At 34.9% G+C, this 16,357-nt stretch overlaps 1 protein-coding gene across 6 annotated transcripts in view; it reads right to left on the minus strand.

Annotated features, from left to right (window-relative positions):
• The window catches only part of CCDC178 (coiled-coil domain containing 178), a 434,788-nt gene that overhangs the window by 353,052 nt on the left and 65,379 nt on the right, over positions 1 to 16,357 (minus strand). For 5 of the 6 annotated variants that reach the window (XM_060613562.3, XM_060613563.3, XM_060613559.3 and 2 more), the window contains exon 5: positions 10,388 to 10,410. The exons of the other annotated variant lie outside the window; for it this stretch is intronic. In XM_060613562.3, coding sequence (XP_060469545.3) covers positions 10,388 to 10,410 — 23 coding nt within the window. The remainder of the gene's footprint in view (positions 1 to 10,387; positions 10,411 to 16,357) is intronic. 6 annotated transcript variants of the gene reach the window in all.

A 16,357-nucleotide genomic window follows, 5' to 3' on the forward strand; every position in this document is an offset into this window, starting at 1 on the left:
TGGCCCTTTGTAGCAACGTGGATGGAACTGGAGAGTGTGATGCTAAGTGAAATAAGCCATACAGAGAAAGACAGATACCGTATGTTTTCACTCTTATGTGGATCCTGAGAAACGTAACAGAAACCCATGGGGGAGGGGAAGGAAAAAAAAAAAAAAAAAAGAGGTTAGAGTGGGAGAGAGCCAAAGCATAAGAGAGTGTTAAAAACTGAGAACAAACTGAGGGTTGATGGGGGGTGGGAGGGAGGGGAGGGTGGGTGATGGGTATTGAGGAAGGCACCTTTTGGGATGAGCACTGGGTGTTGTATGGAAACCAATTTGACAATAAATTTCATATATTGAAAAAAAAAAAAAAAAGAAAGCCTGTTTAATATGAGGTCAGTTAAGTATTCATTATATTTTCTCCTATAGTTTTAATTTCATTTTTAAATATATGTTTTAAATAATGTATTTTTTCTTGCTTTTCTTTAAAAAAATGTTGAATCAGTACATTGTACACTTGAAACTAATGTATCACTGTGTGTCAACTACACTCAAATAAAAAAAAATTAATTAAAGAGAGAAAAATAATTGTCCCAGCATCTATTATTAAATAATGCTCTCCCTACTGGCTTGTAATACCAATTACATGATATATTAAATTATACATATAATTGAATCTATTTTTGTGTATTTTATTCTAAAATTCAGTTAACTTGGGGCCAGCAAAATTTTAATTCTTATAAATTTTTTTTAATTGAGGCAAAAGTCAAATAACATAAAATTAACCATTTGGAAGTGTAAACTTCAATGGCATTTACTACATTCAATGCTGTGCAGTCATCATCCCCATCTAGTGGTAAAACATTCTCTTCACCTCAAAAGAACAGCCTCTTATTTATTAAGCAATCTCCTGCCTTGCCCTTTCCCACCAGCCCCTGTCAGTGACCAGTGTGCTTCCCATGTCTATGGGTTTACCTGTTATGGATATTTCATATAAATGGAATCATACAGTAGGTCACTTTCTGTGTCTGGCTTCTTTAACTTAGCATGATGGTTTAGAAGTTTATCCATGTTGCGGCATGTATCAAAACTTTTATTACTTTTTGTGGTTGAATAATATTCCATTGTATAGATATACCACACTTTATTTATATAGTAGTCCATTGAAAAATCTGAGGTTGTTTCCACCTTTTGGCTATTGTGAATACTGATGATATGAACATCCGCACACAATACATTGTTTGAATACCTGTCCTCTTGAAATCTTTTCTGTACATACCTCAGAGTGGAATTGCTGGGTTTTCTGATAATTCTAGGTTTAACTTTTTGAGGAACCACCAAAACTGTTCATTCAAAGTGGCTAAACCATTTGACATTTCCATCAGCAATGTCTGAGATTTTTGATGTCGAATAAAAGTGGCAAGAGCAGGCATCCTTGTGTGGTTCCTGATCTTAGGTTGAAAAATTTCGGTCTTAAACATTAAGTATAATGTGAGTTGAGGGTTTTTCATAAATGTCCTCTATCATGTTTTCTGATCTGTTTTTTGAGTATTTCCATCATGAAAAGGTGCTGGATTTTGCCACATACTTTCCACATCAATTGAGATGTTCACATGGGTTTGCCCCCTTTATTACTGTGGATATATTACACATTGATTAGTTTTGTTATTTTGAACCACGCTTACACTACCTAGGGAAAATCTCACTTTAACATGACGTATAATTCTGTTATTATGTTGCTGGGTTCAGGTTGCTAGTATTTTGTGGAAGATTTTTGCATATCTATTCATGAAGTCATTGGTCTATATGCTGCCCTCATAGAATGGGTTGAAAAGTGTTCCATTCTCTTCCATTTTTTGAAAGAGTTAAGAGAAGCGCTGGTATTAATTCTTCTTTCAATGCTTAGCAGAATTCACCAGTGAAGCCATTTGGTTCTGGGTTGGAATATTTTTGATTACTGGTTTAATTTATTTACTTGTTACAAATCTGTTTAGATTTTCCACTTCTTCTGAATCACTTTTGGTAGTCTATGTGTTCCTAGGAATGTGTCTTTTTCATCTTGGTTATCTAAATTTGTTGTTCATAGTATTACCAATTGTTCATAGTATCGTAGCCCCTTTTATTTATGTGAGGTCTGTAGCAATATCCTTGATTCTCATAAATCAAGTCTTCTTTCTTTGTCAGTCTAATCAGAGTTTTGTGAATTTGGCTGATCCTTTCAAAGAAGCAACTTTTTAGTGATAGTTTCTTATTTTTTATGCCTGACATAACTGCGCTAATCTTTATTATTTCCTTTCTTTTGCTAGCTTTAGCACATTCATTCTTTCCTAGTTCTGTAAGATACAGAATTAGGTTATTGGATTCGGATCTTCATTTTTAACATTAGCACTTAAGGCTAGAAAGTGCCCTCTGAGCACTGCTTTTGCTGCATCTCACAGGTTTCGGTACTGTGTTTTCATTTTCATTCTATTCAAAGTATTTCCTAATTTCCTCTGTGATCACAGCCTTGAGTCACTGAGCTGTTTTGTTGTTGTTGTGGAGCATGCTGTTAAATATCTACATGTATACAAATTTCCTGGATTTCTTTCTGTTATTGATTTCTAGTTCCACTCCAAGTGGCCAGAAAGGACACTTTGTATGATTTCAGTCATTTTTTATTCTATCGAGATTTGTCATGTGGCCTAACACATGATCTATACTGAGTAGTGTTCAATAACAACATGAAAAGAACGTGTTTTCTACTGCTATTGGGTAGTACATACTGTATAAACCTGTTTGGCCAACACTGTTCTAGTGCCGTGCAAGTCTGTATCATTACTGATTTCTTCTTTTTAGTTCTTTTAACCATTATTGAAAGTAGGGATACTAAATTCTCAAACTCTTACTACAGAACTGTATACTTCTCACTTTAATTCTGTCCAGTTATACTTCAGGAATTTTGAGGTTATGTTTTGGGTATGTATATAATTTTTATCCCTTCTTCATGAAATGACTCTTATCAAGATGTCAATTATTCTTCGTCTTATAAGTTTTACATGGAAGTCTATTTTGTGCAATTAGTTCTAGCTACCCCAGCTCTCATTTTGTTATTTTCATGGAATATGTTTTCCATTCTTTTACTTTCAACATACTATATCTCTGGATCTCAAGTGAGTTTCTTATACATAATGTATAATTGAATCATGTATATTTACTCATTCTACCACTCTCTGTCTTTTAACATTTTAATCCATTTTCGTGAAAAGCAATTACTGTTAAGAAAGGACTTGACTTCTTTGTCTGATATGTCATTTGCAAATATCTTTTCCCATTCCATCGGTTGCCTTTCAGTTTTGTTGGTTGTTTCCTTTGCAGTGCAGAAGCTTTTTATCTTCATGAGGTCCCAATAGTTCATTTTTGCTTTTAATTCCCTTGCCTTTGGAGATGTGTCAAGTAAGAAACTGCTGCGGCTGAGGTCAGAGAGGTCTTTTCCTGCTTTCTCCTCTAAGGTTTTGATGGTTTCCTGTCTCACATTCAGGTCCTTCATCCATTTTGAGTTTATTTTTGTGAATGGTGTAAGAAAGTGGTCTAGTTTTATTCTTCTGCATGTTGTTGTCCAGTTCTCCCAGCACCATTTGTCAGAGACTGTCTTTTTTCCATTGCATATTCTTTCCTGCTTTGTCAAAGATTAGTTGGCCATACATTTGTGGGTCCAATTCTGGAGTCTCTATTCTATTCCATTGGTCTATGTGTCTGTTTTTGTGCCAATACCATGCTGTCTTGATGATTACAGCTTTGTAGTAGAGGCTAAAGTCTGGGATTGTGATGCCTCCCGCTTTGGTCTTTCCTCAATATTACTTCAGCTATTCGGGGTCTTTTGTGGTTCCATACAGAGAGGGAAGGAGGTAAGCCATAAGAGACTCTTAGAAACTGAGAATAAACTGAGAGTTGATGGGGGGTGGGAGGGAGGGGAAAGTGGGTGATGGGCATTGAGGAGGGCACCTGTTGGGATGAGCACTGGGTGTTGTATGGAAACCAATTTGACAGTAAAATTTCGTTAAAAAAAAAAAAAAAAAGAAAGGACTTACTTCTGAGGTACCTGGGTGGCTCAGTCATTTAAGCATCAGACTTGATTTTGAACATTTTTTTTAATGTTTATTTGCTTTTGAGAGAGAGACAGAGCATGAGCAGGGGAGGAGCAGAAAGAGAGAGAGAGAGAGAGAGAGAGAGAGAGAGAGAGAATCTGAAGCTGGCTCCAGGCTCTGAGCTGTCAGCACAGAACCCGACACAGAGCTCGAACCCACAAACCGTGAGATCATGACCTGAACTGACGTCAAACAGTCAAATTGACTGAGCCACCCAAGCACCCCATCAGACTCTAGGTTTTGGCTCAGGTCATGAGCTTATGGTTCATGAGTTTAAGCCCTATATGGGGTTCTGCTCTGGCAGTGTGGTGCCTGCTTGGGATACTTTCTCTTTAAGTAAATAAAAAAAGAAAAAGAAAGGACCTACTATTTTTACCATTTTGCTATGTGTTTTCTATAATACTTAAATATTTTTCATTCTTTAATTTCTCCATAATTGCCTTATTTTGTGGTTAGTTGATTTTTTTCTAGTGTGTTTAGTTTCTTTATTGGATTTATGTTGATGTTTTTTTGTTTGGTTTGGTTTTGTTTTAGAATTTTTCTTAGTGGTTCACTGGAGATTACAATTAACATCTTAACTTCATAAAAATTAAGTTTGGATTAAAATCAGTGTAGGTTCAGTAGTATTAAAAAACCTCTGTTCCTTTGTAGTTATGCTCCCTGCCTTTATGTTGTCATTTTTACAAATTACACAGTTATACACTGTGTGCCCGTACACACACACACACACACACACACACACACACACACACAAACACTTTAATTTGAAAGAGAGTGGGAGCAGGAGAGAGGGACAGAGGGAAAGAGAGAGAGAATCTTAAGCAGGCACCATACTCAGTGTGGAGTTTAATGCAGGACATGATCCCAAGACCCTGGAATCATGACCTGAGCTGAGATCAAGAGTCCGATGCTCAACTGAATGAGCCACCCACATTCCCCTATGTGCCTATTAATATAGATTTATAATTTTATCCATTTATCTTAAAAATTATATAGGAAAATGAAAGACATGCAAAATAAAAATGGCTTCATGTTGACTTTTATAACTATCTTTGTAGCTACCTCACTGTTCTTTACTTCTTCATATGGCTTCAAGTTACTGTCTAGTGTCTTTTGATTCCTGCCTAAAAGACTACCTTTAGTATTTCTAATAGAAAGTTCTGCTAGAGTCTATCGGATTTTCCATGTATAATATCATGTCATCTGCAAAAAGCGAAAGCTTGACTTCATCTTTGCCAATTTTGATGCCTTTGATTTCCTTTTGTTGTCTGATTGCTGATGCTAGAACTTCCAGCACTATATTAAACAACAGCGGTGAGAGTGGGCATCCCTGTCGTGTTCCTGATCTCAGGGAAAAAGCTCTCAGTTTTTCCCCGTTGAGGATGATGTTAGCTGTGGGCTTTTCATAAATGGCTTTTATGATCTTTAAGTATGTTCCTTCTATCCTGACTTTCTCAAGAGTTTTTATTAAGAAAGGGTGCTGGATTTTGTCAAAGGCCTTTTCTGCATCATGACAGGATCATATGGTTCTTCTCTTTTTTTTTGTTAATGTGATGTATCACGTTGATCGATTTGCGAATGTTGAACCAGCCCTGCATCCCAGGAATGAATCCCATTTGATCATGGTGAATAATTCTTTTTATATGCTGTTGAATTCGATTTGCTAGTATCTTATTGAGAATTTTTGCATCCATATTCATCAGAGATATTGGCCTGTAGTTCTCTTTCCACCAAAAGTCTGCTAGAACTGATACATGAATTCAGCAAAGTTGCAGGATACAAAATCAATGTGCAGAAATCAGTTGCATTCTTATACACTAACAATGAAGCAACAGAAAGACAAATGAAGAAACTGATCCCATTCACAATTGCACCAAGAAGCATAAAATACCTAGGAATAAATCTAACCAAAGATGTAAAAGATCTGTATGCTGAAAATTACAGAAAGCTTATGCAGGTAATTGAAGAAGATATAAAGAAATGGAAAGACATTCCCTGCTCATGGATTGGAAGAATAAATATTGTCAAAATGTCAATACTACCCAAAGCTATCTACACATTCAATGCAATCCCAATCAAAATTGCACCAGCATTCTTCTCAGAACTAGAACAAGCAATCCTAAAATTCATATGGAACCACAAAAGGCCCCGAATAGCCAAAGTAATTTTGAAGAAGAAGACCAAAGCAGGAGGCATCACAATCCCAGACTTTAGCCTCTACTACAAAGCTGTCATCATCAAGACAGCATGGTTTTGGCACAAAAACAGACACATAGACCAATGGAATAGAATAGAAACCCCAGAACTAGACCCACAAACGTATGGCCAACTCATCTTTGACAAAGCAGGAAAGAACATCCAATGGAAAAAAGACAGTCTCTTTAACAAATGGTGCTGGGAGAACTGGACAGCAACATGCAGAAGGTTGAAACTAGACCACTTTCTCACACCATTCACAAAAATAAACTCAAAATGGATAAAGGACCTGAATGTGAGACAGGAAACCATCAAAACCTTAGAGGAGAAAGCAGGAAAAGACCTCTCTGACCTCAGCCGTAGCAATCTCTTACTCGACACATCCCCAAAGGCAAGGGTATTAAAAGCAAAAGTGAATTACTGGGACCTTATGAAGATAAAAAGCTTCTGCACAGCAAAGGAAACAACCAACAAAACTAAAAGGCAACCAACAGAATGGGAAAAGATATTTGCAAATGACACATCGGACAAAGGGCTAGTATCCAAAATCTATAAAGAGCTCACCAAACTCCACACCCGAAAAACAAATAACCCAGTGAAGAAATGGGCAGAAAACATGAATAGACACTTCTCTAAAGAAGACATCCGGATGGCCAACAGGCACATGAAAAGATGTTCAACGTCGCTCCTTATCAGGGAAATACAAATCAAAACCACACTCAGATATCACCTCACGCCAGTCAGAGTGGCCAAAATGAACAAATCAGGAGACTATAGATGCTGGAGAGGATGTGGAGAAACGGGAACCCTCTTGCACTGTTGGTGGGAATGCAAATTGGTGCAGCCGCTCTGGAAAGCAGTGTGGAGGTTCCTCAGAAAATTAAAAATAGACCTACCCTATGACCCAGCAATAGCACTGCTAGGAATTTACCCAAGGGATACAGGAGTACTGATGCATAGGGGCACTTGTACCCCAATGTTTATAGCAGCACTCTCAACAATAGCCAAATTATGGAAAGAGACTAAATGTCCATCAACTGATGAATGGATAAAGAAATTGTGGTTTATATACACAATGGAATACTACGTGGCAATGAGAAAAAATGAAATATGGCCTTTTGTAGCAACATGGATGGAACTGGAGAGTGTGATGCTAAGTGAAATAAGCCATACAGAGAAAGACAGATACCATATGGTTTCACTCTTATGTGGATCCTGAGAAACGTAACAGAAACCCATGGGGGAGGGGAAGGAAAAAAAAAAAAAAAAAGAGGTTAGAGTGGGAGAGAGCCAAAGCATAAGAGAGTGTTAAAAACTGAGAACAAACTGAGGGTTGATGGGGGGTGGGAGGGAGGGCAGGGTGGGTGATGGGTATTGAGGAGGGCACCTTTTGGGATGAGCACTGGCATGGAAACCAATTTGACAGTAAATTTCATATATTAAAAAAAAAAAAAAGTTCTGCTAGAGATGGAGTCCCTCAAATTTTTGTTTATTTGGAAATATCTTACTTTCTCCTTTATTTTTGAAGGACACTTTTGCAAGATTCATAATTCTTGTTTGGCAGTTTTATTTTTTCTTCCATCACTTTAAATGTATCATGCTCTTGGGGCGCCTGGGTGGCTCAGTCGGTTAAGCGTCCGACTTCGGCTCAGGTCATGATCTCACGGTTGGTGGGTTCGAGCCCCGCATCAGGCTCTGTGCTGACAGCTCGGAGCCTGGAGCCTGTTTCGGATTCTGTGTCTCCCTCTCTCTCTCTGCCCCTCCCCCACTTGCATTCTGTCTCAAAAATAAACAAACATTAAAAAATAAATAAATAAAATAAATAAATGTATCATGCTCTGGCCTCCATAATTTCTGATGAAAAACTGTTATTTTTATTAAGGATCTCTTACTCATGATGAGTCACTTCTCTCATGCTATTATCAAGATACTCTTTGTCCCAGGCTTCCAATGATTTGATTGTAATGTGTGGATCTCTGAGTTTATCCTGTTTAGAGTCTGCTAAATTTAGTAAAAGTATACATTCATGTTTTTCTTAATTTGGGGATTTTTAGCCAAAATTCTTCAAATATTCTTTCTCCCCCTTTTTCTCTTCCCTGTTACTCTTGTACTCTCATTATGCGTATATTTGTATCTGTGGTAGTGCCCCTCACATCAGTTAGGCTCTGTTCATTTTACTTCATTCTTTCGTCTTTCTGCTTCTCAGCCTGAATAATTTCAATGGATCTATTTTCAAGTTCACTGATTCTTTCCTCTGACTGCTCAAATCTTGATGTTGATGAACAGCTCTAATTAATTTTTCATTTCAGTTATTGTACTTTTCAGCTCCACAATATCTACTCGGTTCTTTTTTATAATTTCTATTTCTTCATTGATAATCTTAATTTGTTGAGACATTGGTCTCCTGGTTTTAATTCTTTGTTCATAGTTTCCTTTATCTGTTTCAGAATATTTAAGATAGTTCATTTAGCTATTGTCCAATAAGTCCAATGTTTAAGCTTTCTCGGGGCCATTTTTTAAAACTTCTTTTTCCCCCCTTGTTAATTGCACAAACTTTCTTTTCTTTTCTTTCTTTTTTTTTTTTTTTTTTTTTGCTTTGCCTGCTTCATAATTTTTGTAGGAAACTGGACATTTTAAATAGTTTGATTTGAAATGTAAATAAGATAACCTTCCCTCTGTTGAGTTTGTTGTTGCTATTTGATGTGGGTTGTTGTTCTTTCTTTGGTTAGTAGTAGTTCTTCGAAAAACATTTTGTAATATCTGTATTCTTTGTCATGTGTGGCCACTGAACTAGATGTTTCATTAGCTTACTGGTAAACTTATGTTCTGTACAAATTATCTTCAATATCGTGAGTCAAAAAAAAAAAAAAAGAAAGGAAAGAAAAAGAAGATGAAAAAAGAAAAAAGGAAAAAAAGAAAGTAAAAAGAAAAAGAAAAAAAATACTCTCCCAATCTTAGCAGACTGAATCTATGTATTCCTTCAATGCTCATCCAGGCTGTTTACAACTCTACCTTCAGTTATCGCCTGCACAGATCTTAAAGGTCAGCCAGAGATAAATGGTCAGGGTCTTCTTGGATCTTTCCTGAACATATGTCTGGCAATGGTCATATGCATGCACTTCTGGATGCTCCAGTATATATGACAGCTTTGAAGAACCCTATTTCCCCCATCTATCTCTTTTGCTGACCTCTTCTTTCCCAGGCAGTGTTCCCACTGTTATTCACAGCCTCAGACAGTGGTTGTGAGTATATGCCTTTAAATGCTTCCAGTAAAGACTGCCTGTAAGCGGTTCCAGCTGAGTGATTGCTCCAAGTCAGGCAAAACAAAGACAAGTCTTTGTGCTGGTTCTTCAAGGAGTCATCAGACAGGTCAAAACACTGAAACACAATTCTTTGAGAATAAGGTCCATATTGTTTGCTCTGACACTCGCAATCTACACCACAAGTACAGGCTGCTCTCTTCATGGCCACTACTGACCTGGGGACTAGAATGGCAAGTGGGCAATTTAAAGTGCCCCAGTGCTGGGGCGCCTGGGTGGCGCAGTCGGTTAAGCGTCCGACTTCAGCCAGGTCACGATCTCGTGGTCTGTGAGTTCGAGCCCCGCGTCAGGCTCTGGGCTGATGGCTCGGAGCCTGGAGCCTGTTTCCGATTCTGTGTCTCCCTCTCTCTCTGCCCCTCCCCCATTCATACTCTGTCTCTCTCTGTCCCAAAAATAAATAAAAAAAGTTGAAAAAAAAAAAATTTAAAATAAATAAATAAAGTGCCCCAGTGCTCTCTTAATGCAATGCAACGGATGCTTCATTAACTCTTCTCCTGGCTGTTGTTTTTGACTAAATTCAGATTTCTACAAAAGTCGATTCTGACCAATTTTTACCAGCATTTCTTTGTGGTGGGACAGAGCCCCGGAGGTCCCTATTCTGCCATGTGCAGTGACATCCAAATTCTTATGTTTTCAAAAATACATTGTAATATCAAATACAAAAAACTCTGCTTTTAACTTCCTGTTTCTTTTGAAGTAAAACTCATCTGCAGCATATTAATCATTAAAATTTAAACATAAAAACAATTTAAAATGAACGGAGCTTACCATTCTTCAAGAGAAGTTTCAAACTGTCAAAATAAAAGATCTCAATAAAAATCAAATTTTACATATTTCAAAAAATAACAGTAAACTTGAACTCACAGATAAAACTATAAGTGCTCCACTTCACATGTCCCATCATATGAGGTCAAACGATACTCTGTTATTTCTAAACCAGGTATTCTACATCCACTCCGTAGTCCTTTCATTATTACTGCCACCTAATTATTCTTACCTTTCATCTTCTAAATCTTACTCCTTCATCAAAGGCCAGTTCAATGCCACTTACTCCCAGAAGACTTTGCATAATGAGAAGTGCATTATAACCATTGAGTTGTAATATATTACCAAAGAGTAGAAAACACATTAACTATAGGTAAGTTCACAAATATCTCGTTTTCTATAGTGTCCCTCTTTTAGACTATAAACTCCAGGCTAGGAGTCACGCTCTACAGATATATTCTAAGAATATCTTGGGCCATAACACAAATTACCAAAAACACAAGAGAACACATAGTCATAATTTTATGGGTTTCTTAGATAATCTCTAATTCCAGATGTTAGGTTGGGCATACATGATTACTTCTCTTCAATTCCCATCTTGTACAATATTTCTGGAGAAAAATATATATGTTTGCCAATAAAAGCACTGGAACATATACTTCAGAATAATTCCCAGAAATAGAAAGAAATCAGAAGGGACTGCTAGTGAAAACAGAGCAAAGAAAAATATAACTCAGAAGAGGAAAATGAAGACCATTTCAGGGGAGGTGAAAGGCTTCTCTGTGGAGCTCATGAAAAATTCCCAGCATGTGAGAAGAAGCATGTGAGAAGCAGGTGATAATCAAAGTAAACAACTGAAGGCCAGCCTATGGTGAAGCAGACTAGTCTTATTGCTTTTCGTTCTAAGAACCCAGTATACATGGCTGAAAAGATTCCTTCTAGTCACTGACATGAGAAGAACTCTCTAGCCACACAAGATCTGCCTGAGATGGAGAGGCTGTCTAAGAATGGAAGTTGTGGTTCTAGGGAGAAACAAAACAGAGCCCACATAACTAGCAGAATCTCACATAGAAACAAACAGATGGGTAAGGAAAAACAAAGGCTGATTCATCAATGAGTGAAAATACTCTAAAGTGCTACAACAAATTCAAACGCATGCTTATTTAAGTAAACAAAAAAAAGAGTCCCTCAACTTTCTTGCCTAAACATATTACTTCCCATTTATAAGGAGCTCCAGTATAATTTTGTATGTACTGGTTAAAAGCCTTTGATGTAAGCAGACTTTGACAGCTGCTAAAAAGCAAACAAATAACAGCAATAGCAGCAAAAACAACAAAAAAAACCCAGCAAAAAATGTATGCTCACAACAAGTAATCAGTCTGGTCTATTATTTATAAATATAGAAGAACAAAAAAGACTATACAAATAATTAAGGAAATATTAGAGCATAACAAATAAGAAAATTTACTTAAGACATAACAGAAACACTGGGATGAACAAAAGGGAATACAATAATAAATTTAAGGCATATGTATATTTCTCCACAATATTAAAAAAAATAGAAAGATGAAATCTAGTATAGGAATGTTGCTATCCAAGGGGTGCCTGGGTGGCTCAGTTGGTTGAGCATCTGACTTCAGGTCATAATCTCATGGTTTGTGAGTTTGAGCCCCATGTTGGGCTCTGTGCTGACAGTTCAGAGCCTGAAACCTGCTTCAGATTCTGTATCTCCCTCTGTCTCTGCCCCTCCCCTGCTTATGCCTGTCTCTCTCTCAAAAATAAATAAACATCAAAAAAAACTTTTTTAAGAAAAAGAATGTTGTCCAAATATGAAAAAGACTAAAATAAGTAATCATTTCATTACCTATATACATGAGAATTTAGTTTTTTATAAAATTTACATTTCAAATCAAGGGAGATGAACAAGTCAATAAATGATATTAGGATAATTTAAAAATTATTTGGAAGAGAAAAAAGTATGTGTCTCATGCTATACCATAAGGTAATAAACTTCAGATCTGAAGAAGCCAAATGTAAAAAAAATAAGGTTAACTGAAATAATAAAACATTTTAATAATCTTTATATGAGGCAAATTTTGTTAAACAATACAAAATTTGTCAGATAATGGATTGGTTTTACATATAAATTTCTCTATGAAAGAGTACTGCAAATAAGTTAAAAATACTACAAGCAGAAAAAAATTGTAACATAAAAGAAAATAGATATTTATCAATACTTCTGCACATATGTAAAAAATAACAAACAAAAAAAACTGGGAAAACTATATGAACAGCAATTAACAGAAAATTAAATACAAATGGGCAGAAAGCTTAGGATGTTCTATTTATGTGTACTAAATGATCTATATATATTTAGCCATATATATGTACATGTACATATAATTATATACACACAGATATATGTTAAATGAATACTATATGTATATTAATATGTTAACTAATAATTTAACATCAGGTTTTCATCAATTTGCCCACCTTCCTCATTATCTCCTACTTAATCCTCTCCTCTAAATTAGTTTCAGTATTTGCTAAACTGCTGAAATTTTCTTGTGCTAACAGTATAATAGATTTAATGGAATCTAAAAAAACTTCTGAAGAGACTAAATTCATCTACATAATAAAAAAAACTGATGAATGCAGTTGTTTGAAATCCCAATGGGTTTAGCATGTAATATGACAAGCTTATTCTAAAATCTATATGTACTAAGAACAGCCAAAGAAGTATAAGAAAGGAAAAAAGAGGGAACTACCATACCAAATATTAAAACATATTATGGAGGGGCAGGCGCCTGGGTGGCTCAGTCGGTTGAGCAGCCGACTTCGGCTCAGGTCATGATCTCGCGGTTTGTGAGTTCGAGCCCTACATCCGGCTCTGCGCTGATGGCTCAGAGCCTGGAGCCTGCTTCAGATTCTGTCTCCATCTCTCGGCCCCTCCCCTACTCATGCTCTGTGTCTCACTGTCTCTCAATAATAAATAAACGTTAAAAAATTTTTTTAATATATTATGGGGATGTCTAGATGGCTCAGTAGGTTTAGTGTCCCACTCTTGATTTCGGCTCAGGTCATGATCTCACAATTGGTGAGATGGAGTCCCATCTGCTTGGGATTCTCTCTCTCCCTCTCTCTCTATCTCTTCCTACACACTCATGCACTCTCTTTCTCTCTCTCAAAATAAATAAATAGACTTTAAAAAACCATATTATGAAGCATATTTAGTAAAATGAGGTACTATAATAGAGATAAAATTAACCAGTGGAATGATGGGAGTCAGAAATAGATATAATCATATATGAACACTTGATATGATAGATAGAATATAACTGATTTCTAAGAAATGACTGGATTTTGCAAAAAACTGATGTTGAGAAAAATAATTTTCTCTATTTTTACGAATGAAAATAACTACCTATTCCATTCTTTGTATCTGCACACACACAAAAACACAATTTCATGTTGTTTAACAATTAAATCTCAAGCAAAAAAACATTTTAAAATTTTAGAAGAAATAAAAGAAAAATTTTCATGACTGCACTATGGAGAGAGTTCTTAAACAATATGCAAAGCACTTAAAGGGAAAATGAAAGATGTAAGTGTATTAAAATTAAAAACTTATTTTAACTAAAAGATATCATAAAGTAAAAAGACAGGTCAAACTGAGAGAGTAAGTTTAAAACATATATAACAAATTAAAGATAGCAACTTGTTCCTACAGGTCAATAAGAAAATCCAAATAAACCCAAAAGACAATGGCAAATGATAAATGTACAGAGAAGAGAATGAGCATTCAATGAGTGTATTATTAGACCTTAAACTAATCAATAATTAGGAAAATAATTATCCCTCAGTTTAACTGGTAACTCACAGTCCTGCATACTGCAGAAACCTACCAACAGGCTGATTTATATAATAGTCCTGAGAAACCATTTGAAGTATCACAAGAAAGTCAGAAAGAAATTGGTTAAGAGGCTCTTTAATAATTGTGACATAATTACCCAAAAATGTTAAATTCCTCAACAAGTATGCAATGCTTAATACTATCGGTTTAATCCCTTTTGTAGCACAACAGAACATGATGTATTTTATAATGATAAAGATAGGTTACCTACATTTTTCAAAATAGAGTTAAATTTGGTATAAACATTTTAGGATCATCTATCAAAACTTTACCATAGCAACATTTTTGTAGATGTTAAGTGATGAAGCAATAAAGAAAAACTATTTTAATCAGTCTTTGATCCGATATGAGAAGGCAAAACTTGACATACCTAGTATTCAAATAACATTGATAACAATGGTTAACAAAGGGAAGGCCTACAATACCACAGAAAACTTTGGAGTTTTATATTCATAATTACTTATCTGAAATATTTATAAAAGTTTTAGAAACTGCTTGAAATTGCTAAATTATTTTTAATAAAATTCCGTTAAAATTAAGCTGAGAATTTCACTTACTGCCATAAATGTTTTAGATATTTAGAAACACTGATTATAATTCACAGTTAACCAATTTTACCCAACTAACCACAAAATTCCGTACATTTTTTTATTTCTTTGTCTTTCAAAAAGCAAGAGAAACAAAAGTGGGAGGGTACTAAAAATATCACATTGGACACACTTTTAAAAATTAACACATTACGGGGAAATCAAAAACTTTATTTGCCTTTAGCTCTAAACTACATTGCTCACAAACTTCTGCTTGATACGTGTAACATTCTAAATGACCTGGTTATTTAGCTTCATATTTCTATTAAAAAGTATTCCCAAATGTTTTATATATTTAAATTATATTTATATATTTGATATTATATAAATTATATATATATTTATATTTATATATATTATATACTTATATATAATATATATTAAATATGTATATTTAATATATATTAAAATACATATTAAATATAAATATATATAAATATAAATTATAATTTATATATTTAAATTAAATATAAATTATAATTTATATATTTAAATTAAATATAAATTAAATTTATATATTTAAATTTAAATATATAAATTAATTGTCACATTTAAATGCTATTTACTTTTTAAGACAAGGTATTCATATACACTTCTATTTTCCATCCTAAAAATTAATAAAAAAATAACTTTATGGTGGGAATCTCCTTTTTATTATAAAATATTTGTAGATGTGAAATACTAATACTGAATACTATCTCCCACAACTGTGAACAACTTTCATTTGGAACGAATACTCATACCATTGAATCTGCAATCAATTTGGAGTTTCCTATAGTCAACCTACACAAAGGTCCAAATCTGCTTGAAAACATAGGCAATGTTTATCAAACAATATGCCAAATTCAAAGTTTTTTTTTAAAAGAACAAGTACATCCTCCCCATATTTTAAAAAGCAGCTTCATGCAAAATTTGAAATAATTTTAAAAATTATTCCTGAGCCCATTCATTAAAGCGTATTTATTTAAAGAACTGACACATAAATTCAGCAAAGTCACTGGATACAAATTCAATATACAGAAATCTGTGCCAGGTTTATACACCCATAGTGCAGCAGCAGAAAAAGAAATCAAGGAATCAATCCTATTTACAGTTGCAACAAAAACCAAAAGACACATAAGAATAAATCCAACCAAAGAGGTAAAAGATCTGTACTCTGAAAAGTATAGAACACTGATGAAAGAAATTGAAGAGTACACAAAGAAATGGAAAAACATTTCACGCTCATGGATTAAAAGAACAAATATCATTAAAATGTCTATACTGCCCAAAGTAATCTACACATTTAATGCCATCCCTATCAAAATACCATCAGCATTTTCACACAGCTAGAAATGCAGTCCTAAAATTTGTATGGAACCAGAAAAGACCTGAACAGCCAAAGCAATCTTGTAGAAAATAAAGCTGGAGGCATCACAATCCCTGACTTCAAGGTATACTACAAAGCTGTAGTCATCAAGATAGTATGGT

This window comes from Panthera onca, chromosome D3 (assembly GCF_046562875.1).
Source record: "Panthera onca isolate mPanOnc1 chromosome D3, mPanOnc1 haplotype 2, whole genome shotgun sequence".
Lineage (NCBI taxonomy): Eukaryota > Metazoa > Chordata > Mammalia > Carnivora > Felidae > Panthera > Panthera onca.